Raw genomic sequence first — 16,580 nt, 5'->3', positions numbered from 1 at the left:
GGAGTGTGCCTGAGAGAGTCAGAGCAGGAAGCAATGATCAGTCACCACCCAGCCTCAGGAGGCTTAGCAGCATGTGGGGTTCAGTGGTTGGATCCCATCCCGTGCAGAGAGTTGGGTGGGATCAAGGTGTGCTAGTGTGTGCAGGAGGAAGGGAGGTTATTGGAGGGAGGGAGAAAGATCACAGTGCCCCCTAGGGGGCATGGAAAAGTGGAGGTGCTGATTGGCCGGAGGCAAAGGAGGTGGAGCCACAGGGGTCCTATAAAGAAGGGCCAAGCACAGCGGGGGGATGGGATGCATTTGAAAGCTATGCCATGGGCTGTGGTCCAGATAATGCAAGCCATGTCTTGGAAGGATGGGGATGACAGGTCTGTGGCCTCTAGGCGCGTGCGACCAACAGAGGGGGCAGGGCCAGCTCAGACATTGATGGGCCAGCAGTGGAAGGTGAGAGGCCAATAATAGCCCAAGGAGGAAAGGGGTGTGGTTATTGATTTTGAGTGGGTGTGGCCAATGCTGTGGGCGGAGCTAACCACCTCTGTTGAGATGTGGGTGGGGGAGAAGGTGAGGGGTGTGAAGCAGGGGGGAATAAGAGTTTTAGACAGAAGTGAGCAGGGGGAGGCTCTTGCCTCTGGATGGGTGCCAGCAGAGCCCCTAATGGAGACAGGAGACAAGGGCAGCTGAACGCCTGGGTTCTTACCATAGGAGATGGTGACGGAGAGGCAGGCTTCCTTGGGAGGGTGCGAGTTGCAGCTCATTTTTTGGGGCATGCAGGGCATCCCTGGCTGCAAGGAGCTGCAGAGCCGGCAGCGCAGGCCATCAGCTGTGGAGGGACATGAGAGATGAGCATCCATCAGGCTGTGGCCGCTCAACCTGTCACCCGGGCGTCCCCCCAAAGGAGTGCTCCCTAGCAGCATCCACCACTGGCTTCCCCTACTGTAACCTCTGGGACTTGGCTCTGGGAGGGGAGTGGGGTCTAGTAGTTACAGCGGGGGGAGCTGGGAGCCAGAACTCCTGGGTTCTATCCCCAGCTCTAGAGGAGAGACGAGGTCTAGTAGGTTAGAGCAGAGGGGCTGGACGTCAAGACTCCTGGGTTCTATCTCCAGCTATAGGAGGAGAAAGGGATCCCCCACAGCAGAAGCAGCTGAGGGTCTGTATATTTCACACTGTAGTGGAATTCCCCTGCAGCCCGAGACGGCACTTACCTGCTAGCATGAGGCAGAGCAGGGCAGAGGCTGCGAGAAGCAGAGCCCGGGCCATGCTGGGTTCCTCTGGGTCAAGGCAGGTGCTGGGTCAGGGGTGTGGAGTGTTCTCAGCTGGTGGAGATGCAGACTCCTGGATGATTGCAGGGGGTCTCGGGTATGGCTTTATTCTCCCACAATCCCCTTAGGGCCAACACCCACAGATCACTCATGAGGGTGGAGGACAGCGAGACTGGACTCATTGGACTGTGGCTGATGTCCAAGGAAATTGCCAGGTGGACTCCCACACAGAGAACAGCCACTGCCCAGAAGAAACAGCCCCCCTCCCTCCACCAGGGATAGATTCAGCACGGAGGCTGGGAGTCAGGACTCCTGGGTTTTCTCCCGGACCATGAGAGTGGAGTGACATCTAGGAGGCTGGGGTAGGGGAGGTTGGGAGCCAGGACTCTTGGGTTCCGACCCCAGTTCTTGGAGGGGAGGGCAGTTGAGTGGTCAGAGGTGGGGAAGCTAGGAGTCAGGACTCCTGGGGTCTGACCCCAGCTCTGGGAGGGGAGTGGAGTTTAGTGGTTAGAGGTGGGGGAGCTGGGAGTCAGGACTCCTGGCTTCTATCCCTGGCTCTGGGAGGGGATTGGAGTCTAGTAGTTAGGATTGGGAGAGCTGGGAGCCAGGACTCCTGGGTTCTATTCCCCCAGCTCTGGGAGGGGAGTGGGATGTAGTGGTTAGAGCAGGGGATATGCGGAATCAGGATTCTGGGTTCTAGTCCTAGGCCCCCCATTGGTTTTTGGCAAGATTTTTTCCTCGTTTGTAAACAAAATTACATCAGCCATGAAATATGTTTCTGATATGTAACCTCACCCTCTGAGATCTGCTGTAGGAATTATTGTGGGGGGCAGTTCTCTGCCCCGCGTTACACAAGGGGTCAGACTGGATGATCACAATGGCTCTTTCTGCCCTTGGAATACATGGATCTATGAAGCTATAAATACCCTGTGCGGAGGTGGGCTGCATCCTGATGAACTGGCATAAATAAGGACAAACACTTTGTTCTCACAGTTAATGGCTTGATCTATTCATGAGGGAATTAGGACATTGCCTCCCTCATATTTACCTGCTATTGAGTCAGTGGCAACCTGAGTGTGGTGCTAGGCGGCGCTGTGCTGCAGAGATTGGGGTGGGGGCTCAGTAGGGGGTGCTCTCCCTTCACAGGCAATACTGACCCTGGTGCCGGGAGATAAAATGTAAAATAAAGACCCTGAATACACCAGATCCATCCCTGGTCCTATCCTGCTAGACTCACTCCCCTTCCAGAGCCAGGGAGGGAACCCAGGAGTCCGGGTTTCCAGTCCCGCACTGAATCTAGCCCTGGAGACTGATCCGTGCCCAGAAGTGATTGTTCTCTGTGTGGGCAGCTTTGCTCTGTCCCTCCAGCCAGCCCCCCACCCCTGGGCGATGCTCCCTGCATGGCTGGCCATGGCACAGGATAATGCCAGTCCTCAGCGATCAGTCAAGGAGGGTGTGTCTTTCCATCTAAGACCTCTGTACTCCCTGTACCTCTGTATTCCCTCAGAGAAGCCCAGCATGCCTAGGGTCTGACTCTCAGCCCCCTGCTCCAACCCCACTAGACCCCACACCTCTCTCAGGGATGGAATGGAACCCTGGAGTCCTGGCTCCCGGACCCCTCTGCTCTTACCACTAGACCCCACTCCTCTCCCAGAGCTGGAATACATCCCAGCAGTTCTGACTCCCAGCCCCTCCCCCTTGGCTCTAACCCCCTAGACCCCACTCCTCTTCCAGGGCTGGGAAAAGAACCCAGGTGTTCTGACTCCCAGATTCCACCCCCCCCCTCCCTGACACGCTCTAACCCACTAGCTTCCACTCCCTTCCCGGAGCTGAGAATAGAACCCAGGAGTCCTGACTCCCAGCTCCCCCACTCCCCTTTGAGAGCCAACGATAGGACCCAGGAGTTTTCACTCCCAGCCCACTTTCCTCTGAGGTGGACAAATGAGTGTTGAAGATGCTGAAATCAGCCCCTTGGTGTGGTGTCCGTGACCCTCTAATGAGATGCACACGTCCAGCTGCCCTGGAAAAGGCTGTGTCAATTAATATCCTTGGTGGAGGTGGAGCTCTCCTTGGAAGACTCAGGGGTGTGGATGGGGATCACTGGTCTCTGCCTGCCATGCCAGGGGGTACATGCTCAACACAGGCAGCTTTTCCACCAGGGGCTTGAGTCAACCCAGGGTGAACAACCCCCGCAGTGCCACTGAAAGAGGATGAATCACAGCTCTGGGTCCTCTCAGTCACGTACTGGCCCCTCCCCTGCCGTGTCTCGGGTCAGCAACCCACCAGATCTCTGCTCGGCCATGGAGACGTCTGGGGTAACCCAGTCAAACTGACAGAACCTCAGGAGGGGAAAAGTGGTGTCACTTTGCAATGTATAATATTAGAGTGTGGGGGGGATGGTAGCCAGGACTCCTGGGTTCAATCCATGGCTTGGAGACGAGAGTAGGGCCTACTGAGTTGGAGGGGGCTGGAAGTCAGGACTCCTGGGTTCTATCCATGGCTTGGGAACGAGAGTGGAGCCTACTGAGTTGGAGGGGGCTGGAAGTCAGGACTTCTGGTTTCTATTCATGGCTTGGGGAGGGGAGTGGGGCCTACTGGGTTGGAGTCAGGACTTCTGGGTTCTTCCATCTAAGTTAGTGATGCACATAATAAATAATAATAACAGAAGGCGTTTATTAAAGAAAGCAGCTCCTGACCCAAACAGGCTTCTACACAGCTCTCAGTCCAGAGTGGTCTTCCTTGTTTACTAGGGACACCACATTGGCTGGAGCGAGATGCTGCACACAGTGACATCTAATGGCTGAATGACATACTGCTAGGAACCATGCCTGGAAAAAAGAACAGGAGAACTTGTGGCACCTTAGAGACTAACACATTTATTTCAGCATAAGCTTTGGTGGTCTACAGCCCACTTCTTCGGATGCAAGGTAGTCAGTGCTAAGAGAATAGGATGATATCTCCATCTAGTGGCCAGATTAATTACTAGAGCAGCCGCTTACTGACTCCCCGCTGGGGGAATTACTCCCTTTGCTCAGCTGGTGGTAGGCATCTGGGATTTGATGCTGCAGGTCCTGGCTTCCTTCATGGGGCTCAGTTCTCCTTCTCTTCCTCACGTTCCTTCTTCCCTGAGGGGTCAGCGGTTCTGTGGGTCTCAGCTGGGGGAGGAAACGCAGATGTCATTCTGCCACTGAAAAGGCCCAAACAACCACAAACTGGGCTTGAGTTTGGGGTTGCCCCACAGCACGAGGGTTCTGGGGATCTCAGGGGATGGGAGAGCTCCCCACAGGTGTCTGCCCCTCTAGGAAGACAGAGGATCATCCCATGTTCACATGAAAAATGGCAAATGGGACACAAGGCTTTTCCCCTCTAGGGGATGCTAGCTGTAATCCATCCTCAGATCTAGGGGACTGGCTGGCTCGGGAGGGCAGGGAATGGCACAGAGGGAATTTTCCCTATAGGGTGTGCCAGCTCCAATCTGGCCCCAGGATGGGGGCACTGGCTGCTTCAGGGGGATGGGGAATGTGACATGAGGCCTTTCCCCTCTAGCGCTGCAATCCTCTTACCCTACTGATGCTCACCTGTGGGGCTTGGCTTCTCTTTGAGCAGCGATGCTAAGAAGCCACAGTGCTGGGCTGGTGATGTCCCCTTGGCCTGGAGCGGCTCTGTGCTGATGCGGACGAAGTTCTGCTCCTTGGAGTTGTAGAGGGGCCACTGCTCCTCGCTGCCCTCTGACCCTGTGGGGTTCCTGGGGGGAAATTCAACACGTCCCATGGAGTTTAGAACCGGACCTGGGTAGGGATGGGAATGTGCTCCAGCTGGAGTCTGACACCCAGATGCAGGAGTCACTGGGAGCCAACCTGCAAAGTCTGGCTCCTTTCCAAAATGGCCACCCTCAGTTAAGACGACTGCTACTCTCTGTTCTTCTCAAATGGACTAATAGTAATACTCAGGGTGCCACTGTTCTCCATGAGACTTGAAGCCACATTCTGCCCTCAGTGAAGATGGCTTTCCTTTTGTGCTTTCAGACATAGAATAGACAGTGTCAGGAGCAGAGCAGCATAGCGGGAGAGGGAAGGACACTGGGGTGGTGGGGAAACATGGGGCCACAGACCTGGGCGGGAAGGAGGCTGGAGCCAGAGTTTGTCCTGATTTAAGATGTCCACTGTCTCTTGTCCTTCCAAACAGGAGAAAGGCACATGTTTCCCTAACTAAAGATGGCCACTTCCTTCTAATGTTCTCAATGGGATTGAAGCCACAGGTGGTGGTGGTGGTAGAATCAGGGTTTTCTGAGTATCTGGGGTTTGTAGCTTTGTTTTTGTCAGGGCGGGCCTGGAGAAGAGGAGCCAGCCAGGGGCTGCTATCTAAGCTACGTGTTTTCCTGCAGGAGCGTGTTCGTGTTGTTGTGTTTTCAAAATATCCATGTGAAAGAGGAAGGGGGCTGTTACTAACCATGAATCATCATGTTTAAAATGTTGCCTCCCTCATAAAAATTTAGCTCTCCCTCCAGCCGGGGGTGTAAGTTGGACATATCGTGACCTATATTTAAAAAGGAACTCTTCTGAGTCTTGGCTGCCAGACCACGTTGTGGACAACTGGCTCAAGGGGGACACTCGCTGTGCTGGTTTGACCACTGGGGCTGAGTTTTGGGCTGTTAGGACTCAGGGGCATGAGCGGATTCTGGGGGATTCCCTTACCCGCTCCTGGCAAACTCCGCCCAGTACCGCATCACCCTGCGTCTCAGCCCGGTCTCGGCCTCCGTGAGAGTGTAGTTGGCACCCCACAGGAACGCTAGGGTCCCAAAGAGGTAGGGCACCTCGGAGCCGTGTGGCACCCCCATCCACTCAGGTAAAGACAAGCCAGGAATACGGTGAGTGAAGTAGTAGGTGTACACAGGACTGCCGGCCTCCGCCTCTCGCCCAGCCACCTCGGCTACCGGGCACACAAAGAGGTGGTCACCAGCGGTTTGGTCCATGGCCCATAAGTACCGTGCCTCATCCTGCCTCTCCTGGCTGTACCGCCGTGCCACGATCTGGACGGCTTCTTCGGGGGCCTCTGGCATTGCCAGCCTCACCACCTGCAGCAGCTCTTCCCAGCCAATGTGGCTGGTGTTCTCCAGGCTGAAATCAAGAGGACTGAATTTTAACAAGTAGGCGCCTTCGTTGGAGGTGAACCCAGCCAGGATGGGCATAGGCTGGCTGTGCCCGGCCCTCAGCAGCCTTGTTGGTGTATCAGGGAGGAAATCCCCATCTGGTGTCGGCACAAAGGGGAACCCCAGCAGTTCCTTGCGGCGTAAGACGGAGAACTCGTGTTTGGGGAACTCCCCGGGTTCCTTCCCCTGCAGGCAGCCCACCAGGGCAGTGTTGTCACCATTGGCGCAGCCCAGAAGCTGGCCCAGCCTCCGGCCTCTCTCCTGGGCCTCCTCGAGGGAAATCCAAGACCATGGTGCGGTGGCAGCTCCGCTCTGCAGCGCAGCGCGGGTGAAGAGGGCCCGGCTCCTCGCAGAGAGGAGGTGGAAGCTGACTGAGGAACTGCCGGCGCTCTGGCCGAAGAGCAGAAAATGAGCTGGGTCTCCACCAAAGGCAGCCGCGTTGTCCCGCAGCCAGCGCAGCGCCAGGCGCTGGTCCCACAGGCCGGCGTTCCCTGGGGCGTCTGGGGGCAGAGACAGGAAGCCCAGCGCCCCCAGCCGGTAGTTCATGGAGGCCACAATCACGTTCTCAGTGGCTGCTAAGAAGCGCCCATCATAGATGTTGAATGAGGCTGCACCTGATAAGAACCCCCCACCATGGATCCAAACGAGGACAGGGGCCGTCCCGTTAGGCTGGGGATGGGGCACCCAGACATTGAGGAAGAGGCAGTCCTCAGACCGCGGTCCTTTCGGTGTCCAGACATTAGCCTCAGGGTGACCAGTAAGCAGGGCCTGGTGGCAGGCATTGCCAAAGTTGGTGGCCTCCAGGACATGGTTCCAGGGCTGGTGGGGAAGCGGTTTCTGGAAGCGCAAGGCCCCCACAGGGGGCTCGGCATAGGGGATGCCCAGGAAGGCCGTCACTGTGCCGGAGCCAGCTGGGAGGCGCTTACCCCGGATGGGGCCGCTGGTGGTGAGCACCACAGTGCTGTTGTCATCGGAGCCAGAGCTGGGGCCCGTGAGGGAGAGGAGGAGCAGGCCGGGAAGGAGTTCCAACATTGTGGCAACTAGAAGGGAACCCCCCACAAGGGAGTTACAGGGGAAAGGCAATAAGGCCTTTCCCCTTCAGCCATTGCCAGTCCTGATCTGACCCAAGCCCTCCACCAATAGATGGGGGCAGATAGTTTCCTTTGCTGTCCTTGTTCCCCTTTAGCAAATACAGCCCCACCGGTCATTCACCCTGGCGTGCTGAGTCTTTTGCTGAGCTCACCCTGGTATGTCCTTCACCTCACTGCAGGTGAGAGCACCCTTCCTGCCCTGGGAGAATGAGCCTGGGCAGGACAGCAACCATCACGCTCCCCCACCCACTACTGGTAGAACCCAGGAGTCCTGGTTCCCAGCTCCCCCACTTCTAATGACTAGACTCCCCTCCCCAGCCCTCCCAGAGGTGGGGATAGAACCCAAGAGTCCTGACTCCCAGCCCCCTCTATTCTAACCCATGAGACCCCACGCCCCTTCCAGAGGGGGGATTGAGCCCCACCCCCTCTACTCTAACCTATGAGACCCCACTCCCCTCCCAGAGCTGCAGATAGAACCCAGGATTCTTCTTCGAGTGATTGCTCACATCCATTCCAGTTAGGTGTGCGCGCCGCGCGTGCACGTTCGTCGGAAACTTTTTACCCTAGCAACTCCAGTGGGCCGGCAGGTCGCCCCCTGGAGTGGCGCCGCCATGGCGCCCAATATATATCCCTGCCGGCCCGCCCGCTCCTCAGTTCCTTCTTACCGCCGTGTCGGTCGTTGGAACTGTGGAGCGCGGCATAGCTGTCCTCCACGTCCCTAGCTCTCCTAGTTATCTATCGTTTATCTATCGTTCATCTCTAGTCCATTATAGTTGTTAATTAGTTTGTTAAGTAGATAGTTAAGTTAAATAGTTGTTAAGTAGTTCTTCGCCGGGGGCTTAGCCCTTCCCGGCACCCGGCGCCAGGCTCATGCCTGTTTTGCCAGGCTTCAAGCAGTGTGCGGCCTGCAAGAAGCCCATGCCTACCAGCGATCCCCACGAAGCGTGCCTGAAGTGCCTCGGGGAATCGCACAGATCCGACAAGTGCCGCATCTGTAAGGCTTTTAAGCCGAGGACAAAGAAGGAGAGGGATCAAAGGCTCCGGACTCTCCTTATGGAGGCGGCACTTGACCCGACGGCTTCGCAGGCCGTGGTATCGGCACCGGCACCGGATCGCACCGGCACCAAGAAGACTCCCCGGCACCGACCCTCTCCGGCACTGGAGTCAGAGCCAAGGCCGTCGAAGTCCGATACTCCGGCCAGGCAGACCGGGCTAGAGCGCCCGGCCTCGACATCGGCCGCGGCGCCGCCAGCACCGTCGACTCCGGGCCCGGCGGGTCCGTCGAGTCCGGTGCCGCCGAGCTCCCCCATGAGATCTGGGGTTGAGATAGTGGTCCCATCCACACCGGAGACCTTCGCCTCGGCTCGGGACCTCATTGCCCTGACTGAGCCCACTCGGCTGCCACCCCCGGTACCTCCGGTGCGGGTCGTGTCCAGAGGCAAGCCCATGATGTCGGCACCGCCCAGAGACACTCGTTCGCGATCCAGGTCCCGACGTCTTGGGCGCTCCAGATCCCGACGCCGCTCGCAGTCCCGGCACCGCTCCCCTCAGCGGTACCGGTCGCACTCGCGGCACCGGTCGACATCGAGACGGTCGCGGTCAGGCTCCAGTCGTCGAAACCGGCACCGCGATTCCAGGAGCAGGTCCCGACGCTACTCGCCGCACCGGTCGACCTCCCGGCACCGAGCTGGTGGCAGGTCCCGGTCTCGGTCGACCTCCCGGCACCGAGCTGGTGGCAGGTCCCGGTCGACCTCCCGGCACCGAGCTGGTGGCAGGTCCCGGCACCGAAGCGGCGCCCGGTACCGATCAGGATCCCGGCACCGTGACAGAACTCGGTCCCGATCCCGATCCCGGCACCGTTATGACTCCCGGCACCGGTCCCCGGCACCGAGACGATCCTCCGTGCCGGCCCGCGCAGACACTTACCATCCAGGGGCGGCCCCTCCGTGGCCCTCTAGACAGCCGTCCGTATCCTCCCAGACGGACAGCGGGTATGCGCTGGGCACCGACCGGCAGGCGGCGCTGTTCGGTGATCCGCCGCTGCAGGACCAAGGCCCACAACAGTGGGGATTCTGGACACCCTGGGCATACCATCAGGCCCAGGGCCCCCAGCAGCTCCCTGCTAGGCCGGCGACTGCGGAGCGTAGGGCCCCTGAAGCCTCGTTGTCTCGCCCCCCCTCCCTCCCCGGAAGGGGAGGAAGGGTCCAAGCAGCAGGACTCCGCTGTGGCTCCGGAGGCAGAGGCGAGGGCTGAGGAAGACCCTCAGTTAGACACTCTCGTGCCTGGGGTCTCATCATCCTCCTCCCCGGATGAGGCGGTGGCGGGTACCTCCTCCAACAGTCCCCCCCCACTGGATCTCAGGGCGCACCAAGACCTCCTCAGGCGATTGGCTCAAAATCTGAGTCTGCAGGCATAGGAGGTCTCGGAGATAGAGGATCCAATTGTAACCATCCTCTCTTCTGATGCTCCCACCAGGGTCGCCCTGCCCTTCATACGGACCATCCAGGCCAACGCCAATACCATCTGGCAGTCCCCGGCCTCCATCCCTCCGACAGCGAAAGGAGTCGAGAGGAAGTACATGGCCCCTTCTAGGGGATACGAATATCTACATGTACACCCGACTCCGGGTTCACTGGTGGTGCAATCAGTGAACGATAGGGAGCGTCACGGCCAGGAGGCTCCAGCCCCCAAATCCAGAGAAGCCAGGCGGATGGACCTCCTTGGCCGTAAGGTGTATTCGACTGGGGCGCTGCAGCTCAGGGTCTCCAACCAGCAGGCCCTGCTGAGCAGATATGCCTTTAATTCCTGGGTGGCAGTGGACAAATTTAAGGAGCTGCTGCCACAGGATGCTCGCCAAGAGTTTACGGCCATCTTGGACGAAGGCAAGAAGGTCGCACGCACGGCCTTACAAGCCTCCTTGGACGCTGCGGACTCGGCTGCCCGTACCCTCGCGTCAGGAGTTACGATGCGTCGCATCTCCTGGCTGCAGGTTTCCGGCCTTCCGCCGGAGCTCCAGCATACTATACAGGACCTTCCTTTCGAAGGCCAGGGCCTGTTTTCTGATAAGACAGACCCCAGACTCAAGAGTCTAAAAGACAACCGGGTCATTATGCGGTCCCTCGGGATGCACACCCCCGTGACGCAGCGTAGACCCTTTAGGTCGCAACAACAGCAACAACGTAGGCCGTTTTCCCAGTTCCGCCAGCGGCAGGACCTTTACAGGCGCCGCGGCAGGAACGGAAGGCGCAGGCAGTCGGGGAACCAAGGGGGGCAGAACCAAGGCTCCTCAAAACCCCCGCCTGGTCCTAAGCCTTCATTTTGAAGGTGCGCCCGAGGGCGCAGTAACAGTTTCCCCTATGGATCCTTCCCCCCCGTTTTCAAACCGCCTTTCGTTTTTCCTCCCGGCGTGGTCCCAAATAACATCGGACCGCTGGGTCTTAAGCATGGTGCAGACGGGATACCGCCTGCAGTTTGTTTCATTTCCTCCTTCCCGCCCTCCTTCCTCGTCCCTCTTCAGGGACCCCTCTCATGAGCAATTCCTTCGGCAGGAGGTGCAGACGCTCCTCAGCAAAGGAGCTATAGAGGCGGTTCCGGAAAACGAGAAAGGCAAGGGGGTTTATTCCCGCTACTTTCTGATCCCCAAGGCCAAGGGGGGCCTCAGGCCTATCCTCGACCTGCAAGAGCTCAACAAATACCTCGTGAAGTTGAAGTTCCGCATGGTATCCCTGGGGACCATTATTCCATCCCTGGATCCGGGAGACTGGTACGCCGCCCTCGACATGCAGGACGCGTATTTCCACATTGCCATTTGGCCGCGCCACAGACGCTTTCTCCGCTTCGTTGTGGGGGCTCTTCATTATCAATTTGCAGTCCTCCCATTCGGCCTGTCCACGGCCCCGAGGGTGTTTACAAAATGCATGGCAGTTGTCGTGGCGCATCTTCGGCGCAACCGTGTCCACGTGTTCCCTTATCTGGACGACTGGTTGATTCGGGGCACGTCGGAACAACAAGTCAACAGCTATGTCCGCGTGATCACCGGCATGTTTGCAAGTCTGGGCCTCTTGATAAACACAGACAAGTCCACCCTGAGGCCCACTCAGAAGGTGGAATTTATCGGGGCCGTCCTGGACGCCACTGTGGGCAGGGCCTTGCTGCCTCTGCAACGGTTCCAGACCATGGTGGCGATCGTTCAACGTTTGCGGTCAGCCCCATTGACGTCAGTGAGGACATGTCTAACTCTGTTAGGCCACATGGCGGCTTGCACCTTTGTGACCGATTACGCTCGGCTCCGCATGAGGCCTCTCCAGCTGTGGCTTATCAGTCATTACAGGCCGGCAAGGCAACCGTTAGACATGTTGGTCACAATCCCCCAGAAGGTCTTAGATTCTCTCGGCTGGTGGCTAGACCAGTCCGTATTATGTGCGGGTCTTCCCTTCCACCCCTCTCAGCCCTCGGTATCCCTGACAACGGATGCCTCAGATCTAGGCTGGGGGGGCCCACCTAGGGACCCTGCGGACACAGGGCCTGTGGTCTCAGGAGGAGGTAGGGCTACACATCAACATGCGGGAGTTGAGAGCGGTCCGCCTTGCTTGTCAAGCGTTCTGTCATCAGCTTCAGGGTCGTTGTGTCGCCGTGTTCACGGACAACACGACGACCATGTACTATATCAACAAGCAGGGCGGCACCAGGTCCTCCTCCCTGTGCCACGAGGCGATACGACTCTGGGACTTTTGCGTAGCCCACTCCATTCACCTCAGGGCTTCTTTCCTCCCTGGAGTACGGAACACGCTGGCGGATCGATTGAGCAGATCCTTCCTGTCACACGAGTGGTCCCTTCGCCCGGACGTCGCTCTCTCCATTTTCCGGAGGTGGGGTTATCCCCGGGTGGACCTCTTCGCGTCCAAGGGGAACAGGAAGTGCCAAGCGTTCTGCTCCTTTCAGGGCAGAGAGCCGGGGTCGATAGTGGATGCCTTCCTCATCCAGTGGTCGACCCACCTGTACTATGCGTTTCCCCCGTTCCCTCTGGTCCACAAGGTCCTCCTGAAGGTGCGCAGGGACAGGGCTCTCGTGATCATGGTGGCCCCGGCATGGCCCAGGCAGCACTGGTACACCATGCTGCTGGACTTGGCCGTAGCCGACCCAGTTCCCCTGCCCCTTCATCCGGACCTGATTACCCAGGACCACGGGACCCTCTGTCACCCAGACCTGCAGTCGCTGCACCTGGCGGCGTGGCTCCTGCGTGGCTGACTGGTTCCGAGCTGCGCTGCTCCACGCCTGTGAGGGAGGTGCTCTTGAGCAGCAGGAAACCGTCCACAAGAGCCACATATTCGGCGAAATGGAAACGCTTCTCCTGTTGGTGCGTAGAGAGAAATCTCCGCCCTATGGAAGTTTCGGTAACCGAAATCTTAGACTATGTTTGGTCCCTCAAAGGGCAAGGTCTGGCCTTATCGTCGTTGCGAGTCCACCTAGCAGCTATCTCCACCTTTCACCCGGGTGCGGACGGTCGCTCCGTTTTTTCTCACCCGACGGTGTCGAGATTCCTTAAAGGGCTGGAACGTTTATTCCCTAACGTCCGTCCCCCTGCTCCGACCTGGGATCTTAACCTGGTGTTGTCCCGGCTCATGGGGCCCCCCTTTGAGCCGTTAGCTACTTGCTCCCTGCTCTACCTCTCTTGGAAGACTGCCTTTCTAGTAGCTATCACCTCAGCTAGACGGGTGTCGGAACTCCGAGCTCTTGTGGTAGACCCCCCATATACAGTCTTCCACAAAGACAAGGTGCAGCTGAGACCACACCCTGCATTTCTGCCCAAGGTGGTCTCAGCCTTCCACGTCAACCAAGAGATTTTCCTTCCGGTTTTTTTCCCAAAACCTCACTCCTCAGGCAGGGAGCAGCAGCTCCACTCGCTGGCTGTCCGTAGGGCTCTCGCGTTCTACATAGAGAGGACCAAACCCTTCCGAAAATCCCCCCAGCTTTTCGTGGCGGTAGCGGACCGTATGAAAGGGCTTCCTATCTCCTCCCAGAGGGTATCCTCTTGGGTTACGTCCTGTATCAGGACCTGTTATGACTTGGCCCATGTCCCTACGGGCCGTGTGACTGCGCATTCTACCAGGGCGCAGGCGTCGTCGCTGGCTTTCCTCGCCCGTGTGCCCATCCAGGAAATCTGTCGGGCAGCGACCTGGTCATCGGTCCACACCTTTGCTTCCCACTACGCCCTGGTCCAGCAGTCGAGGGAGGATGCGGCCTTCGGAACTGCAGTGCTCCGTGCCGCGACTTCTCACTCCGACCCCACCGCCTAGGTATGGCTTGGGAGTCACCTAACTGGAATGGATGTGAGCAATCACTCGAAGAAGAAAAGACGGTTACTCACCTTTGTAACTGTTGTTCTTCGAGATGTGTTGCTCACATCCATTCCACACCCGCCCTCCTTCCCCACTGTCGGAGTAGCCGGCAAGAAGGAACTGAGGAGCGGGCGGGCCGGCAGGGATATATATTGGGCGCCATGGCGGCGCCACTCCAGGGGGCGACCTGCCGGCCCACTGGAGTTGCTAGGGTAAAAAGTTTCCGACGAACGTGCACGCGCGGCGCGCACACCTAACTGGAATGGATGTGAGCAACACATCTCGAAGAACAACAGTTACAAAGGTGAGTAACCGTCTTGTCCTGGCTCTCAGCCCCCCTGCTTTAACCCATGAGACCCCACTCCTCTCCCAGAGCTGGGGATAGAATCCAGGAGTCCGGCGCATGGTCATCTCACACAGTGGCTACGCAAATTGTACCCCTGAGCCCAGCAGCTGTGGGACCCAAGATACTGACCAAGGCAGCAGAGAGCAGAGGATCCATATAGAGTAGAGGTAATGGGGGCACAGTGACAAACAGATGGTACAGACCCGGGGAGGAAGCTGCAGGGTCTGTGTGTACGGGCACAGGCTCTAGTGGGTTGAGGGGGGGGGGTCCTGGATTCTAGCCCCAGCTCTGGCAGGGGAGTGGGGTCCAGTGGGTTAGAGCAGGGGAGCTGGGAGTCAGAACTGGAGAGGGAGGTTTGGAGCATTAAACCCTCCTTGGAAATGCGGAGCAATGGCAAATATAGAATCCAGGCCCAAGGTGGGGGACTGGCTGGGTTGGGGGGTAGGGAATGGGACCCAGAGTCTTTCCCCTCCATGGGGACACTGGTTGTGGTCTGCCCCCGTGTGGTGAAGGGGACAGGAGGCCTTTCCCCTACAGGGGATGCTGGCTCCGATCCAGGCCCAGATCCCCCTGCCTCTGTCTCTGTATATTGGGGTAGAAAAAAGACTTATCTACCCCCTGCCCGCCGTGTGTGTGTTTGCGGGGGGGGGGGGGGGGGTTGACTGTCATGTGCACCGCCAGCTGGCCGGGGAAGGTACCTTTCCCTGTGCCTTGTATTGTATAAGGGCCTGCAACTGTCATCACGAAACCACCGATTTTCTTGGGCACCCTGGAGAATATAGCTCTTCCTTGCTGTCCATTGAGCACCAGCAAAGAGGGGAGTGGGGTCTAATGGTAAGAGGAGGTGCGGCTGGGAGCCAGGACTCCTGGGTTCTATCCCCAGCTCTTGCTGTGGGGTCTGAGAACTGGTGTATTGGACAGGTAAGTCGCAGGGCAGATCCAATATCCAGCACTCGATGCCACATCGTTCCCTCCCTTGACCCCTCTCTCCCCATCTCGGAGCTGGGGGGCCAGCGGCAGCACAGACTCACCTGTCTGTCTCCCCAGTGCAGTGGCAGCTTTGTGGCTCTCGCTGCGGCTCACAGTTCAGCAAATGGCGGGTGATGGATCTGACTGGACGGCTCCAACCCAGAGACTAACAGCCCCCACGGTTTATTGATCCTGAAAGCAGTGATCTTGCTGAGCTCAGCACATGCATGGGGGGGGGCCATGGGCCGGCTGGAGAGAGTCCAGGGCAGGGACCAAAGGCTTCGATACACAGCGGAAAGGCTCCCCTGGCTGAAATGCAGCCACCTCTGGGGTGGGGCAGCAGATAACATCCACCCAGCAGCGCCGCACAGGCATTGCTCCCTCACCACTGAGATGCAGCCACCTCTGGGGGGGGGCACAGCAGCCGTTGAGCACACGAGAAGGTAACATAATGGTTTAGGATTCAGGGGACTGCATAGGAGCTGGGAAGGCAGAGTTCACCTCCCATATCTTACTGGGGGTAGGGGACACGTTGGGGGTTCATTGATGCTGGAGAGGGGGCAGGCCTCATTGGAAAGACCTGGGGGAAATATGTTTTCTTCCCCAGACAGTACATGACAGAGCGGCTGCCCCACTGGTGAAGGATTGACTCCCTGCTCCAGCAGCTGGGGTGAAGGATGGGGGAAAGGGTTAGGGCTTGAAAGGTTTCAACCAAGCTGTGTGTAACTAGCTCATATGTGAATTGACGTTTGCGCTGGAGAGCCAGGTTCGGCGCTTCAACCCCTGCTTGGAAATGCATCTCGTGGAAGCAATGGCAAATATAGAATCCGGGGTGGGGGGGACATGAAGCTTTTCCCCTCCAGGGGATTCTGTTTCTGATCTAGCCTGTTGTCCCCCCGACCCCTGTCTCTGTATATTGGGATACAAAGAAGCCTCCACCATCTCCCTGTCATGTGTGGGGTGACAACTGCCCAGGTAGGAACCGTCCCTGTGGCTTGTATTATATAATGGCCCGCACCTTGTCATCAATAAAAGACTGATTGCTGAGGCTCCCTGAGTTTGTACGGCTCTTTCTCACTGTCCACTGAGCACCAGCAAAGACAGGAGTGGGGTCCAGGGTTAGAGTAGGGGGCTGGAACCCAGGACTCCTGGGTTCTATCCCCTGCTCTGGGAGGGGAGTGGGGTCTGGTGGTTAGAGCAGGGGTGGCTGGGAGCCAGGATTCCTGGGTTCCATTTCTGGCTCTGGGTGGGGAGTGTGATCTCTGGGCTTCATCAACTGTCTATTGAAACCCCAGAGCATCATTCACCTCCCCATGTAATCTGTGCCCCCTGTTATCTGGACACGGACCTCCCTACCTCCAACACACACACACACACACACGCTTTCTCCCCCTCCCCACTGCTTAGGAGCAGCTAACCAATCTTGCACAC

The 16,580-nt window shown here is 58.1% G+C and overlaps 1 protein-coding gene and 1 long non-coding RNA gene across 2 annotated transcripts; one reads left to right on the top strand and one right to left on the bottom strand.

The window, feature by feature from the left end:
- The first annotated feature begins 1,730 nt into the window (after nt 1-1,730).
- On the top strand, nt 1,731-16,355 carry LOC115640946. The gene is made up of 3 exons (XR_003997975.1): nt 1,731-1,749; nt 5,515-5,520; nt 16,267-16,355. It is a non-coding gene; the product is annotated as an uncharacterized LOC115640946 (long non-coding RNA).
- Nucleotides 4,347-7,437, bottom strand: LOC115640755 (acetylcholinesterase-like). The gene is made up of 3 exons (XM_030543735.1): nt 5,951-7,437; nt 4,835-5,001; nt 4,347-4,411 (listed from the first exon to the last, which is right to left on the bottom strand). Exons 1-3 carry the CDS (start codon nt 7,435-7,437, stop codon nt 4,347-4,349), a joined length of 1,719 nt encoding a protein of 572 aa, XP_030399595.1.
- Nucleotides 16,356-16,580: the final 225 nt, after the last annotated feature.

Source organism: Gopherus evgoodei, unplaced genomic scaffold (genome assembly GCF_007399415.2).
Source record: "Gopherus evgoodei ecotype Sinaloan lineage unplaced genomic scaffold, rGopEvg1_v1.p scaffold_32_arrow_ctg1, whole genome shotgun sequence".
NCBI classification, from domain to species: Eukaryota; Metazoa; Chordata; order Testudines; family Testudinidae; genus Gopherus; species Gopherus evgoodei.
Note: the sequence above shows the minus strand (reverse complement) of the source record. Positions and strands in the feature narration are given on the sequence as shown.

What these genes read in the sequence shown, in the direction of transcription:
- LOC115640755 (XM_030543735.1), bottom strand. Translation starts at nt 7,437, where the DNA reads ATGTTGGAACTCCTTCCCGGCCTGCTCCTCCTCTCCCTCACGGGCCCC. An exon ending in GCGGAGTTTGCCAGGAGCGG is followed by an intron (nt 5,002 to 5,950) that starts GTAAGGGAATCC and finishes ATTTCCCCCCAG; the next exon opens with GAACCCCACAGGGTCAGAGG. An exon ending in AGAGAAGCCAAGCCCCACAG is followed by an intron (nt 4,412 to 4,834) that starts GTGAGCATCAGT and finishes TTCCTCCCCCAG; the next exon opens with CTGAGACCCACAGAACCGCT.